This window comes from Falco biarmicus, chromosome 10 (genome assembly GCF_023638135.1).
Source record: "Falco biarmicus isolate bFalBia1 chromosome 10, bFalBia1.pri, whole genome shotgun sequence".
NCBI lineage: Eukaryota > Metazoa > Chordata > Aves > Falconiformes > Falconidae > Falco > Falco biarmicus.
Window position 1 is genome coordinate 10,461,429 of NC_079297.1, and position 16,343 is coordinate 10,477,771.

The following is a 16,343-nucleotide window of genomic DNA, read 5'->3' on the forward strand; positions in this document are numbered from 1 at the left end:
AGAATAAAAAGATCCAGGTCATTCTTGAAAGCTTCCAAGTGTGAAACAGTTCTTCACCTTGGACCAAATTTCAGATCGGGGGAAGGCAAGAAAGTTTCCATGAAGTGTTTTTAGCCAGTTCTAACCTAACCTCAAGTAAAGGAAGACAGCCCACTTGTGTGACTGGTAGTCTGGAAGGGCGCTCATCCTCGGTGGCGAGGGCAGCAGCACTGCAAGCTTCCCTGCTCTGCTGAGGGCATCTGCTCGTACCCCAATCTCTGCACAAGGGAAGAACTAAGCATCTCTGCAGGGAGCTGGGAGCCTGCAGCACAGGCACCTTGATCTGCAAGAAGGCATGTGCAGAGGACATGCAAAGAAAAAACAAATTGTGCTATAGTAACTCTTCAATGCAATGTTTGATCACACAGAGATGGGACAGCATCAAGTTATGCTCTTGCATTCCAGTAACTATGCTAGGGCAAACTAAGAAGGCTTCAAATGTATTTGATAAATTAGATACTGTTCATAATAAACAGCCTGAGTCAGTAATCTCGGGAAGGTCACTGCCCAAGCGTCTCTGATGTGTTTATACAAAACAGGCAGGAATGGCTGAACGCACTGCTAACGCCCCGCAGAGCGTTCATCGGCGCTTGCAGGGCCAGGCTCCTCCGCCTTACGCCGGGCCAGGGAGAGGGGACGCTGCCTGCCAGCCGAGTTTCACCTTTCCAAATCTTGCTTCCAGAGCATGAAGAACTTTATAAAAGTTGTGCTCATAAACTGATGGTTTTCAAGCTTATATGCCACTCATTATCTTCCACTACATGGTTTTTTCAAGTTGCCTTCTGTTCCTTATTACTAGTAGGGTATTATTATATAGCATAAAGTTACTTAACAGAGCAAAAGATTCAACAGCATTTGCAAAACTGATATAGAAAGAAGGACTGGATTCTGGACTGGTACAGCTGGTTTAAGGTATTTTGGAAGTAAATGAAATCAAATGAGAATTTATAATCCTTCCTGAGGTCTGGATTCCATCAGACTAAACTCATTAGGCATTAAGGTGCAGGTGCAGCTAAATAAAGGATTGTTCTGCTTTCCTTAATACCATAGATTCACATCTTGAGTTCAAAATAAAAGTCTTTTAAAAGCACATGTATATATTGTGCATCTACTGGCAGCACTTGAAAGAGAAAGTTCAGCTGATGGAATCTTCAAATGCCTCGTTTTTGTCAAAGGAACGGGCCCGTTTCTGCCCCAGCGGTGCTAAGGGACACAAGTGGAGAAGTGACTGCACATCAGCCGCTTAAGGCTTAGTCATTTCATTTGCATTAGAATTTCTTTCATCTACTGAACAGCTGCCCAAATAAATAACACAGATCTAATTAATCCTCCTTTAACATTGTATTGCCACAACGATACCAGCATCCCCCCGAAATATTCCAGAGTGTGGGTCTACACACGCAGCCGCTCTCTGGGAGGAGCGTGGCGGGAGTCGCAGGCATGGGGAATCAGGCCTTTTTTGTGGTTCCGTGTGGTAAAAGGAAAACAAGAACCAGTTTTCCAGGTTTGAAACCATATGACTTGCTGGATTTCCCAGCTGAAATCCCAGATTTTGGTTTTGTTGAGAAAGTAGTTTGTGGGATATTACAAAATAACCAGTCGATATCAGACATGCAGCCAGCAGGTAAGAATCTCAGCCTTGATTGTAATCAGCAAAATCTCAACTTGGAATGTATACACACTCCGAGCTGTGCCACAAGACCACAGCCGGCTGGACCTTTTGAGCTTGTCTGTGCAATAACCAACATCTGTGCCGTGCTCCGTCAGGCAAGTGCTGGGAGACCATGCTGGGAGACCAGGGGGCAACAAACTATCCGGAGGAAAGGTCCGTCCGCCCCAGAGGGGGAATCCCTGTGAGGGCAGAGCTCCTCTTGCATCCACACTGTTACACCTATTGCACACTTTGCAGGTGTTGCGTATGTGGGAGGTCCAGCGACATTAACACAGTTTATAAACCAGGATTATTAGATAGAAATACAGCGTTTGGAAGGATGGGAGGAAAAAAATGATTAGAGACTTAAATTACTGCTTGAAAAGATACTCCAGAGCGTGGCTTCATGACCTAGCTCACATTCTTCTTTGAGTTCATCGTGTTTCCTCCATGCTGCCAAGACAGCTGAGACCAGGTAGGGCACTGAGCGCAGCCTCCTGGGTTTGAGGCACGGAACCGGAGAGGAGGTCACTGCCCACGGATGATCCTTGTGCCAGCCGCCCCACATCCACTCGCCGCCCCTTTGCCTGCAATGGGACTTGCAGCTTATGCGTAGGATCTTTTTGCTTTCTAGGAATGTTTGCTGTGCAACACATTTATTTTTATTGAGAAACAGGCACAGACTGTTTATTCTTTTAATAACTTGGTATATGGGCCTAAGAACCATGAATATTAAAGACCTGGAAGTTGATGACATCCACATCTATTTCTGTTGGTAGATGTAAAATGCAAGTGTCTTAGACTAATGGCAAGTTTAAACTATTACTTCAGAAACGTCCTTAAGAAGACACACACAGATATAGACATATATATATATATATATATAGAGAGAGAGAGAGAGAGAGAGATTTCTGCATATATAGAGTGTTGCATGTGTCTGTCCCCTTTACACTTTAAATGTTGGTGGCCAGTGCCCCAGGCATTAACAGTACCTGAAGGTAAGGAGATTTATCTTTGGCTTAATTCCCACCTGCAATCCCTATTATATGAGAGGATTTTTTTTTTGGTACAAGATAAGCCCATCGGTGACATCAGCAGCACCTAGCCCTGCATACCACACTGCAGATCGCAGGGCTGGATTCCTGACACTGAGCCTCTCACTAGGGTTGGGCCATCCAGGCCTCCTGACTCAGCCCCTAACAACAGCATTTTCTGTTTTGTTTTGGGGTTTGTGTGTCTTCAAACACAATTTTGCAATTGCCGTTCTGGGGTGAAAGATCAGCTGTTGTAATACACCCTTGTGTCCTCGCATCGGTTTGGTATGAATGGAGGGAACGCAGTTCACCTCCTCTTGCGTGCAACTGTTAAAAATAGCATAGAAATGGGAGTATGGCATTTATGAAAATGTCTGAAGGAGCAGGAACACAGACCATTCTTCTCCAGCTCGGTTCCTTGCCTACCAGTCACTACTCTTTGTTGGACTGCAACTGCTAATACAGGGAGGAAAAACTTTCAGCGCATTAGACACACCGACTTAGATTTTCCCCCTCATCTGTAATACTTTCAGTGAAACTCTCATCTCATAGTTGTGGACTCAAGAGCAAAATGACAGTTACTATTTTCTAAAAAGATATTTGGGGTTTGCTGGAACGCGTTTCTGCATCATTCTGCATTCTTTCATCTATTTCTGTATTCCCTGTGTCAGGTTTAATGTAATGTAACAGTCAGAGGTTTCTGTGGATATAGAGTCTAATATTCTTGTAATTTGATTAAAATGCATGCCACTGAGTTGCAGGAACTATTGTATTCAGAGGTCAAAGTTGTGTTCACACCAATGAGAGAAGTTTTACACCACATGTCTGATTTGCTTCTCCTTTTCACCTGTCTCGGGAGACAAATGATTCATCACATAGTGCTGAAATATCTTCATCTTCTGATTTGGGCCAAGATTTAGAAGTGTGGTTACTCAAAAGCTGCTTTTTGAGTTCAAGAGAAAGGTCTGTGCTGCATGATTCTTTTTCAGCTCTTCTCCTCTGCAGTTTATTACAAGTATATTTGTGTAATTAGGGGGCCCAGTAGTAATGTTGTTAAAATACAAGCAGGCACATTTATTGTTTCCTCCAAAAGGAAACAACCAATCTCTAGCAGTTCTGGTTTTTCCCTGCCTCAACTGAACATTTACTGCTTTATGTAGCTAGCAGATTGTGAGGCTAAAGTTACTTCTTTTTTTATTTTCTTTCTACTTCTTTTTGTTAAAAATAATAAAAAAACAACCGACCCTCCTTTCTCTTAACAATTGCTGGATTTTTTAAGGATACGGTCAGAAAGGGGAACTTAAACTCAGCATGATGTTTATAGTGCCACACAAGCTTCAGGGAAAGTGATGTGCAGTCCTCTTTATTAACATCTAAAAAGTCCCTGCGGGATTATAATGACTGCACAGTAATAAACAAATAAAAGTAGCAAGATTAAAATGTTCAGAATATTTTTAGTGATAGAAGCAGTAAGTTTTAACCTTGAGAACCAGGGGAGGAGCAGCTTGCTAGCACTGAGCATGTGGGTAGAACAGATATGATTAGGAATTGATTCCCATTAGTGGTGAATGATTATCATTGGTGCCATTATAGATATTCGGCGGATGGAAATAACTTGTTAAAATATTGATGAAGAAGTATTTGAACACTACTAACTTGTAAGCACCACAATTCAGAATTTCTAAATTACAGTAATGTTTATTCTTCCACTTCAATGATAAACCTGAACTTGCTTTCCCCTGGGGTGCCCAAGGACTCCCTAAAGTCAGCGGCCGTTTCAGGTACACAAGCAGTGCAATACTACCAGCCCTGTTCCTAACCCTTACTCAGTAAGAAACTTGTCTCTCCATCGCAATTGTAACTCCCAACTACTGATGTTGTATTATTTTATGAGCATTTTTTAGTAGTTCTCCCAGGGTTCTTCTGGTCTTTTTAAAAGTTTTACTGCCACTGTGCTGTGGGAAGAACAATTGGTCGAATCAGAGGACTGAGGCAGCCCCAGTGGTGCCAGCGAAATGAGGTGGCTTGAGGGCAGGATTTGGCCCAGCGGCTCTAGTAAGAGACTCAAAGCTCGACCTGATTTACAGCCCCCAGACTCAGTACGGACCCTGTGCCAGCTCCTCAGACGGTGTCAGCTGTGGTGACTTCACTGCCGGGGTGGCCGGGTGCCAGGTTGCTCCAGCTGAGGATATTGCCTGGTGACATCAGTGGGTTTGCGTGGAGGTGTAACTCAGACCAGCATCGAGCTGGGAGGCTGCAGCCTAACGAGAGGAAACTCTGTGCTCATTTGAAAGGCGGTCCTGCACACCAGGCAGAACTTTAAAAAAGGATGCACTGCGAGATTGTCAGCGTGAGCAGCGCGGTAGCGTTTCCTCATCATAAAGAGCCTCAGAAGGCACTTGCTCGTTTAAAGTATTATTTAGAGGGAAGAGATACTTTCCCTCTCCCCCTCCCCCCTGCCCCCCCCCCCTTTTTTTTTTTAAAAGGGAGGTAGCTTTTAAGAGCTTGCTATGAAGATGTAAGTTAAAAGATTTTCTCTCCTACAAAGCCTGCATAGTTTCCCAGGCCAGGTGGACCCGACAGCACTGACTGCATGCTGAAAAATCTCATCCCCACCCTTCAGGCACTTTAATTGTAAGCCTTTCCAGATACACTGGATAAACACTGTCAAAATGAACCTGAAAGGGTTGTTGTTGGTTTAGCCTTTAAATAATTATGAGTTTGTCTGTCTAATTACAGCATAATCTTGTTTAAACTTGGATGGCTATTTGCAGTATCTTTTTAAATGAGGTGGAATCAGAAACAGTGAAAACCTGAAAATTTACCATTCTTCTACTTTAGGGCGAGGAGAAAAGAATTTTTAGTCCTGTAAAACTTAATTCAACCTGACAACAAAAGAGTCTAACTTGGAAGCTGCAGCAGTAGGATAAAGATGATAAAGAATAGCGTGGGACCGCCAAGATGCAACCGAAACTTAATACTCTGCGGATAAAATTTTTCAAACAGTTTCAAAATAGTTTAAGGTAATTTACTGGAAGACTTGAGTGACAAAGCACATTACTTGAAGTGCCTTTCCTTCACTAGGCACTTTCTAAATTCTTTCTCTTTCATTTCTTTACTCTCAGGAGACTTTTAAATCCAGTGAACCAAAACACCACTTTGTTTGTTGGTATAGCGCAGGGCTGGCACAGATGGCAGACACTGCACCTGTTCCAATAAAACGGGAAAAATGAGAGATAAACCATAGCGCTCATTAAGGGGAATCTACTGAAACATGAACATTTTCTATTTTGAATATCCTCCAGGAATGAAAGGAGAAATACACAAACAGACCTTGTTTTCACCACCATCAGTTCAAACTAAATTTGTTTAAAGGGTATTTGGCATTTGTTTCAGGTACAAAGACAGTATATACCACTAAAGAAACTGTGATTATGCTTGAATTTCTTTAATAAAGCAAACAGTTTTATCTAGTGACTCCCATTCCTTTACAGAAAAATTATCTGTTGTCAGTTTACTCAAAATCAGTTAATTCCCCTTTTGCTTAGTTGTGGCAGCTTTTTTTACTTTGACATTTTCTCATGCTGAGTAATATCACATTCTTAAAGTCTACTCCATAATGATCAGAGTAACAATATAAACAAAAGTCCTTCTTCTCATCTGTTAATAAATAACTACAATTATTAGGTGGGGGGAACTGTTTGGATAGTTAGCAACAAAATTCACTGCAATATTTTTTTTCTAGGCACAAGGAATATGCTGTTTAATATCTGATAGATTATTAAAAAATTCTTAAATGAGAAGAAACATTAAGTAACAGCTACTCAAAGGATAAATTTCTTCAAACATTTGCCTTGATCATCGGTGGCTGTGCTGTTCAACATCCCATATATCTCCCTCTATTTCTCTCACACATATACACACAAGCATTAAATACAAAATGTCATGAAAATTCCTAAGTATCATTTAATGTTGGCAGCCCTGCACTGTAAAGCCATTTATATAAAACTGTGGTTGGCAGCTCTCACTCTTCCATGGGAACAAATTAACATTGGCATTCCAAACACAGGAAAGTAAGGAAATTAGAAACACAGTTTATATTTGGCCAGTGCTTTGAAATACTGTACCATGCTACTGATGTCAATTAATGAAAAGCAGAATTTTGTGGAGAGCGTCTGGTTTTGAAACACATTAACACACGTTAAACATGTTTGCACAGGAACTGGATTGTAAGCATCTTGGTTCCAAAACAATAAAGCAATTACACTAAAACTTGTAGTCTTGAAGTTGCCATTAATTCAATCCACTCAATCTGGATCACTACAGGTTTTTCACTGACTTCAAGACACACACCACACAAATGTTTAAAAGAACGTGCAAGGAACAGTATTGCAGGGCTTGCACATATGAGCTCACACCCAAGATGGCCCTTATGTTACCTGCTGTAAATCAGGTAAAAAAATGTATAGGTAATGGAGTTTTAGAATGTATACCCAAATAAAGGGGAGCTCAGCAAACGTTGTGGTTTTCATCAACAAAATAAGGATTTCCGAAAGAGAATTTGAATTAGAATCAGTTCAAACTTTGCTACCTGCAACCTTTTGTAGCGAAGATGTTTACCGGCAAAATTTTAAAGACTTCTGGTTTTCACATGTACACGAAAAAAAATCGAGATGGCAGTTTATCTCCTGGCACAACTCCACTGACTTCAGTGGACTTGCTCCAGCATGGAATTTGGCCCTGCAGTCTTTACAACACACTGTTTATTTGTACTGTGATTCAGATATTTTGATACCAGGAATCTTTCATCACTGGAGTTTCTCCATATGAAATATGTCTTGTATTAAGAAATATCAGTTTCACATTTTTGTCAAACATTATTTGTTAAATTCTGTTTGTTACAAAGATGGGAATTCAGCTGTAGTTCAACAACATGGATTGGGCTAATAATGATAAGCAGTGACTAATAGGAGCTAGTCTATGTTTTGATTATTTGCAGCAAAGGAAGCTTCCCTCAAAAACAGTTTCAAGATTAGGAGAGAAAACTGTGTGAAGCTCTAGCAGAAACTACTGCATGCTCATTATTTCAACACAGGGGCATTTCTTTGGCCCAATTCTGTTCTCAATTGTGTCAGCGTAAATCAAGAGGGAGTTTATGGGAATTACTTTGGACGTACAGTTGTATAAATGAGCCCATAGGGCCAGCTTCAGTAGAAATTTGACAATTTACACCAATGAAGACCTAGCCAATAATTTTCTCTTGGGTTTCCATTATCCAAACATACGCGTGTGCAGAACTTTATCCATGTGATTAGTCCTCATCAGTAGTCCCATTTACTTCAAACAGTTGTAGAACAAAAATCTTCATCCTAAAACTAATTTTAGCAGCTCGCTCATTTCTTTAGAAGTTCCTTCCCTTTAGAGAAGAAATATATACGTATAATAACGTATTTTATTTTATATATATATTTAAAAGTGTGTGTATATATATACACACATATATATATATATAGGTAATTCATGTGAGTATTTTGATGCAGGCCCCAGAGAGGAGGACTGTACCACTGGAAAGGGCTTAAAATATTGTGGTCTCTTAATGCTGTGTATCAACAGGCAGTCTCTTTATCTGATGTGCTATCAAAATTTGCTTACTGGTGTTCTTGCTCAGATGACTTCATCCATCATTGCAACTTCTCACTGGTATTCATCCAGTTAGAACAATTTAGAGGCATAAAACTAAATGTGTTATCATTTTAACCACAAATTAACAGTTTCCATATAAATATTAGCATTTCCTCACTTGGTTCAAGGATAAAAACCATAATGGCACTAACAGTATATTTGATTTAAACTAATTAAAAACAGAGGCTCTTGCAATTTAATATATTGATTTTACCAGTGGGACTTAAATCTTTTATAATAAGTGTACACAGCTGCACCACTCACCCACCACCACTTTTAAACCTAATCCCTGCATTCCTCCTGACAATAACATGACAGGATCCACACATCCCAGTATTAGCCTTAACCCTGGTGACACTGCCAGAATGTATTAAACTAAAACATCGCAGTGTCCTATTTAAAAGGAGCCTGTCAACAGCTCTGACTAGGCTTTAATAGTTATAATCTTTTTTTTTAATTAATGTTTCCAACCACTTGTGTAACCTTCTCTCACACATCTCTTCCCCCCGACCTGAAAATGTGTTTCAAGCTTATTTACAGATGGAAACATAACGCCTGGTTTCGTGCTGCCTGCCCAGAGGCCGTTAACCCTCCTTTGCAGGAGGAGTGATAGGGATGCACACACGCACACAGGAAAACCAAGGGCGAGCAGAGCGTGGGTGGGAGCAGGTCCCGTACGCTTCACTTGTGCCCGACTCCTGTTACAAGCATCACAAGATCTGGCCATCAAGGCTTGTCTCCTTCAAAGCACTTTACAAGCCGCAGTGTTTTGGCTTTTAAACTGCAGTTCCCGGAGGGGGCTTTGCCTCCCCAGGGCAGCCTGTGTGGGAAGAGAAGAAAGACCCCGCTGCTGGGATAAATCCGCCACAGAAGCGTGCGAGCGGGTGGGGACAATTGCCACGTCCCTTTTCCTGGCGCAAGGACATCTGTCCTCAGCTGCTCCGTTCTCTCCTACCACTGCACCCCTACGGCAGAGGTAAATAGTTCCTGTTCTGTTCTGCCATTTTGCGCCTGAAAAGTAGAAAATGAATTAATTTCTCTCTAGAATGGGGCTGTGCATTCACAGAATACCTGCCAGGAACTTGCTGCGTGGTCACTGTACCTCCTACCTTCAGTTTGCTGCCAGCTTCCTACCTTAGCTCATCTTGTACCACCGAGTGTTGCATATATCCATACTATCCAAAACAATTACAGGATGTACCTGTTCGGGCTTGAGAGCTTATAACAGCGCTAGGTGGAGGAGGGCAAAAAAAAAAAAAAAAAAAAAGCCGAGGGCTTGGCCTAATGTATGGACAAACCATGTGATCATGACCAGGCATCCAGGGCTAACATTTAATCTGCTTTGTTTCAAGTGGGAAATATGTGAAGATCAAATAAGTTCAAATCCAGGTCAAATATCCTTGAAAATCTTTGATTTATATAAGCAGGAAAATGAGGTTTAAAAGAAGTGATTATGAAAGGGTTACTAAAAACACAGCTGTACGCGTACTCTTATATCTGAGGCTCTCCAAAGAAAAACTGTGTGACATCTATATTAACCTTTGGCTGTACACCAATGAAGGCCTGTAGTGAGCTGGAATGCAAGGCAGCCCCTTCCAAATTTTAACACAAGCCAGGTTACAGCTGCAAATGCCTGCAGCCCGTGCTCACTTTATAAAGTATTCCCCGAAGGAAATTTTTTAACTGTTATAGAATCTTTTTCTAATACCCTACAGTGTTAAAGCCTGTTATTAAAGGGCAAAGAGATGGTTCTCCATGCCAAACACTTGTCAACAAAAAGGATAGCCAGATGGTATGAAATAAAAGGAAACTTGGGGGCTCTTCAGCTTCTTGATTTACATTAAGAAAAGCCACTTTCATGTGCTCCTTCCAAGAATGACTAATTCCCCCCCTCCTCTTATTTTTTTGCCAGGATTAAACAACGTTGTTCATTTTATAATCAACCACGAGGCAAATTAACAAATTGCATATCACTTGTGCCGACTCTTTTAAAAAATATTCTAAGTGAATCTGTTTACCAAGGCGAGATTACCTGCATAAGGACAACTCACTTATTTTTAGAAGAGAGGATCTAAGTAATCTAGAAGATGTTTACTCCTTAGTTGCTGTTTGTAAACTTGAAATTAAAACTTGTGCAAAAAATGCTTCAAGTTTTTTCAGTTCCTAAACCGGATCAGTTTGTAAACTGTACTTGGACAAGATCTGAAATGAAATCCCAAATACTGGAATTATAGTAATAAATTTTATAAAATTAGCCAGTAATTAACTGACTAGCTTAGTCAGACCACTGTGGCTAACTTCTCTTTTAATTTACATGTAACTTCATTCTTGACACAAATCCATTCCCCATTCATCTTAACACAGGTGTAAGCTAAGACAAAATGTTGCCTGTGAATTAACTGGTTATAAATCTAAATCTAATTAATTGTCAAGATTTTACAGTAACATTACACGCCTAGTACAAAGCTCCCTGCAACATAACCATGAAATGGAGCACCTGTATTCTGGTTCCTCCCTACCAATACCTAGGATAAATTCTCTGGAATAAATATACACCGTATCTCCATAGAAATCTGGGGGGGTGTGGTGTGTGTGGGGGGGTGTTCTTGGGTTTTTTTACTATGTAGTCCAGTAAATCTTGCAATGTAGATTTTTTTTTTCACACACAGATATATATATATATATATACACAAAATTCCCCCCCCAAGTTGTATGACTAGGTAGATGAAGACTATGAATAAAGCAGAGAAGTGCTTCTGTAAATTAGCTTTTGGAAGCCTGGAGTAACATGTTTTATTTATTGAAATTCAGAAGTATTTTCTTTACTCACTTTTACTTCCTCCATTCTAAGATGAAACTTTATTATGCTGTGACACTTCCTCATTGTGATGGCTCTGGTATAGTAATAAAAGCCTACCTGTGAAATGCAATGCTCACAGAGTATCTCTTACAAAACTAGGACACAGTTTACTACAGTCTGCATTTAGGAATTCAGCTCTGCTTTAAAAGGGATCATTGTAGAAAGTTTCCAAAAAAAATCAGTTCTACAATAGATCTTCTAATTTTCCCTGGATGTCATAGAAAACTGTACATATCAAAGCAGGTGTTGTATTTGACTATATACGGGAGCGAGTGGCTGGTCTAATTCATTAAAACATCCATAAACAAGCCTGTCTTTGTCCTATAAAGATGAAAGACCGATGACTATAATGGGATGAAAGGTGTGCACAGTGATGAAGAAAGCTGTTATAGATCTGTGTCCTTTTTAAACTCGTCCTGGCACGCACTGTTGACAAGGGAACAAAACAGTACAGACAAACCTCCAAAATGTGCCTTGCTGGTAATAATTCCACCTGTCCTTAAAACTATTGGATTTTGCCTGCACTCTTACTACTCGCCAACTATGCTGACAGCAATTAAGTAAAATGATAGTTAAGAATTTTGCATCAAGAACACTTTCGGATTACTAAGCCGACTACAAAAGCCAGCAGGGTCGAAATGAATGAATATATCCACTACAGTCACCACGTCGCATCGGGATGCCAATTATTATTTCTGTACAGTTTATACAGGTAAAACCTGCTGTGTAAAAAGTTCTCACACAAAACCAGACATAGCCAAAATGTAATTTTTATTTCACAGTTTATGGATCGATTCCTCTCCTATGTATCCAAATAACTGGGGACATCAATGCCTTTCAGGAAAAACTTCCACAGGCTGCAAAAGTGACTTTTCCTTACATTGGATGCACAGGACGGGAGCGCTGCAGTTTCGCTGATGAAAGTTACTAGTAAACAACTACACCCGAGGAGCGGTGCTGCTGCCCCAGAGCTAAACTCCCTTCCATTAGGTACTTACATGTTTCATAAAGGTTCTCTCCTCTTTACAGACATGGAAACAGACGTGTGAATTTCACTATCGTTATTTCAACATCCTTTGTCTTCTCTTCAGGACTCTCCCTGCACTCTGGTCGTACTTGGTGTAGGACCCAAGAACCACAACATTAGCAAGATCACTCTTATCTCTAAAGTCAAATATTTGACCGCCATTGGTACTGTTGGCTGCTCAAATATTTGATTTTACATGTATCATTGCTGATCAGCTTAAGTATCTAGCAGCATTTAGACAAACACTGGAAATCCAAATGGAAAGCACGGGCACTCTCAAAGAGCACAGCCCCCAGGCCAGATGTAACTCAGAGCTTCCCACCGTGAAGCCGGTGGTGGTTAATAAGGAGGTGCAGCTCCTGCAAACCAGAGATCTCCCACAGTGTCTCCCTATCATGCAAGAATTGTGCCGGGGATGGCTACCGTGTCTAATAATTATTAACGTGTGTCACAGAGCTTTTACAGCTACTGATCTTTTCAAGTTAGTTAAAGCGCTGGGATTAGAGAGGCGGTGATTTAATCTTTGTTGCCTCTGAAGTTCCAGACAGTGGAAGTGTCCAGAACAGTGACATCCATAAAGGTGTTAATGGATTTATTGGCGATGGGGGTGTCTGTAATCCCTAGCGGGTGACGTGCTAGAGGTGGGCTCCTCTTGCTCTTTGCGTATCCCTTTGTTTGGGACAAAGTTCGAGTTGATCTTGTTTTGGAAATACTGTTCAGGTTGTCTTGAACTTGCAGGCACCCGCGCTGTGCGTGGCCGTGGTTGGAGAGCTGCACATGATGAGGGCTAAATACGGGTAGAGTGAAGCAGGTCTATAATTATATATTTAAAATAGAATGCTCATCCCGACAATGTTTTTTTACTCAAATCCGGCCAAGTCAGTCCACACGGGTGTGCAATCTACAGCAAGCAAATGGAAATCAGATTGGGCCGTGGCATCCAATTAGGGAGGCCTCGCAAGCGGCGCACACAGCATGCCAACTTGCGTATCATTTGCATAAAGCCATCCACATGTGCTCGGGAAAGGAGGCGGGTTAGCTGCACAAACCGGGATCAACACAAAAAGCTGCAGGAGTGAAGCGGGATTTGCTGTGGAATCCCTCTCAAGCCATTAGGGAAGCGTGTGCGGGCGGCTCGGCCCCCCGCGGGAGCGCGGGGCTCGGTCCGTGGGGGCGGCCCGGGGGGTTCTGCCACCCGCCGCCACCGGGAGCCCGGCGAGGGGGCTGTGCCCGCCTTGGGGGTGCGGGGCGCGGAGCTGAGCCCCTGCGTGCCCCCGTCCCGTACCTGCACACCCCGCTTCTGGGCAGCGGCAAGCGGCTGCCGAGGGGGAAGCCGACAGACCCGAGCGCTCGGCGTGCGGGGGCGGCGTGGCGAGGGGCCGGGGCTACCCGGGCGGCCACTCAGAGCCCCCTCCTCGTCGCCGCCGTTTAACGACGGCCACGCCGCAGGCCGCCACCTGCCCTTGCTCGCCCCCGCGGGCTGCCACTCGCCCGGCCCCCGCCGGGGCCACCTGCGCGCCGTCCCCAGCCCTCCCGCTGGCGGCCGGGGCCCTGCTCCAGCCCACCCTCCCACCCCTCCCGGACCCGGTCCCCCTGCCCGGGCACCCCGCGGCCTCGCCCGGGGCCGGCACTCACCCAAGTTGACGAAGCTCATGACCATGTCAGCCTCGGTGAGGAAGTTGCTGTCCTGCAGGCTGGCCAGGGGCGGCCCCTGGGTGCTGAAGATGGGCTTGTAGGGGTAGGAGAAACCCTCGCCCTCCTCGGCCGCGGCCCCCGCCGCCCCCTCTTCCACGGACATGGCATTGTAGAGGTCCAGCATGAACATGGGGGCCGAGTTGTGCTTGCCGTGGAGGTGGGGCCGCGGGCGGTGCGGCAGGCCGAGGATGGAGAGGATCTCCCGCTGCATCTCGCGGCGCTCGGGGCCGCGCAGCCGCCGGTGGATGAAGCTGGAGTGCACCTCGTTGTCCACCGTGAAGTCGGCGAGGACGCAGCGCAGCCAGAGGGCGGGGGCGGCGGCGCCCAGCACCAGGAGCCAGGAGGCGGGCTGCCCGCGCCCCGCCGCCGGCATCGCGGCGCGGCGGCGGCGGCGGCTGCGGAGGGGCGGCGCGGGGGGCGCGGGGCTGCCCCGCCGCGGGACGCGCCCCACCAGCATGCGCGGCGCGGAGCGGCGCGGAGGGACGGCGCGGCCCCGCGCTCACTGCGGCGGCCGGCAGCCCCCGCGGAGGTGCCGCAGCCCGCTCATGGCCCGCCGGCGGCGGCGGGGGCTGCCTAGCGGCCCCGGCCCATGGACGGGGCGGCGGCGGCGGCCCGGGGCGCTTCCCCCGGCGGTGGCGGCGGCGGCGCTGTGCCCGCGTCCCGCACGCCGCGGCGGAGCCGTGTGTGCAGTGCTGCTCGGCGGAGCGGCAGCGGGAGGTTGTCTCTGGTGGGAGGAGCAGGCTGGAAAGCCCAAGCGCTCTCGCTCGCCCGCTCCAAACCGCTTGGGAGAGAAAATCCCTGTAACTGCCTAGAGGAGGAACATCTGATCAGGTTGCTTTTCAGGATGTTTGTGGAGGCTGCTGGCGTGGGGGCGCGGGGGAGCCGGTCCCGAGTGCTTAAATTAGCGCGAACGTAATTAAGGAGAAGACACCCCGGGAGGGAGGGTGGCTTAGGTGTAAGGAAGGGGCCCAAACTCCCAGAGGCTTTACAGATGCAAGTACAGTACATCGGCCGTCTGCACAAACACGCACACGCAGGCATGCTTTTTGCTCCCCGTCCACCTTTTTGTTTTTTTAAGAAGTACGGAAGGGAGACACTGCCCGGCACAAAACCTACAGCGCTGAATTATTTAAAATGTGGTGATTGTATTCTCACGCACGTAGACACGTATGCCTGCGTGCCTGGAGCCCCGGGTCACTTTTGCCAGGTGGCAGCGGGGAGAGCCCATGGAGAAGCATCAGAGGTTATCATTCTGATAACTTGCCATCAGAAATCCGAGGGGCAAGTTATCAGGAGCTGTAAAACCAGCAACATTTACTTGGGTTGGAACCATCAACCTGTGCACTCCGGTGGTTCGTGCCATGATATTATCCTGCTCTCTCTCCTTCCCCTCCTGCTCTCTGATCCACACCTTCGTGGAATACTGCCGTGAGATGGCTTGTCAACTTTTTAAAGCAGTGACTGTTTTGTTGTGGGGTTGGTTTTCAGGGTTTTGGTGTTGGTTTTTTTTAACTCAGTGGGTGTAACATCTACAGTAATGGAGCCCCAGCCCTGGTTAGTCCAGGTAGATGTCTACTGCAACAGGAAATAATAATAAAAATAATAATAGTCTCAGATAACAAATGTAGACTACTGCTTCCCAAATCTTACTTGGAAAACAAGGGGAAGGCAGGATGGAAGGGTTTATCTGGGTCACTGAATCCAGCCCGAGGTAATTTCATAAACCATATATATATATATACATACACTAAGTTTATGCTGATATTAAGATTCATTCCTTAGGCAAAGGAGGAAGAAGAGGGGCAGGGGATAAAGGAGGTCAGCATTGGCTTTTTGATAGGTTTTCAGATGGGCAATATCCAGTAGTATCCGGCACCAGGTCCTGCCATCTATTCTGGAAACTAATATTCAGTACTTCTTTTAGCTCTTATGTTTAATATCCTTGTGTGAACGGCAGGTAACTAGTCAAAAAAGCTGCATGGGAAACACGTTGAGTGATTTAGTGTGTTTGTATGCATGCATATGTACCTCTTAATAACAGGGAAACTGAGGCATGACATTGAAATGACTCACGGAGCTATTGAAATAGTGATGGAACCAGCATTAAACTCCTAGCTCAGTCCTAACGCATGCTTAGGGATAGCTCAAGCGGGGGAGGGGGGGGGGGAGGCTGCGAAGCCACATCCAGCTTAGATAAGGTGAGAGCTCTTGCTGAACTCAGTGGTGCTAATGGGGGTGCTCAGACTTCACCCCTGTAGCTGCCTTCCCATTGCTCCGCACTAACAAAATTCCAACACCTAAGCAGTCGCATTTTGGATGCCCAGTTAAGATCAAACTCTCTAGCATCTTCTGTAC

At 44.8% G+C, this 16,343-nt stretch overlaps 1 protein-coding gene across 1 annotated transcript in view; it reads right to left on the reverse strand.

Moving 5' to 3' along the window:
* The window catches only part of BMP7 (bone morphogenetic protein 7), a 47,962-nt gene extending 33,212 nt beyond the window's left edge, over positions 1–14,750 (reverse strand). The window contains exon 1 of the mRNA XM_056354769.1: positions 13,929–14,750. Within this exon, the coding sequence (XP_056210744.1) occupies positions 13,929–14,445 (517 nt within the window). The 5' untranslated portion in view covers positions 14,446–14,750. The remainder of the gene's footprint in view (positions 1–13,928) is intronic.
* Positions 14,751–16,343: the final 1,593 nt, after the last annotated feature.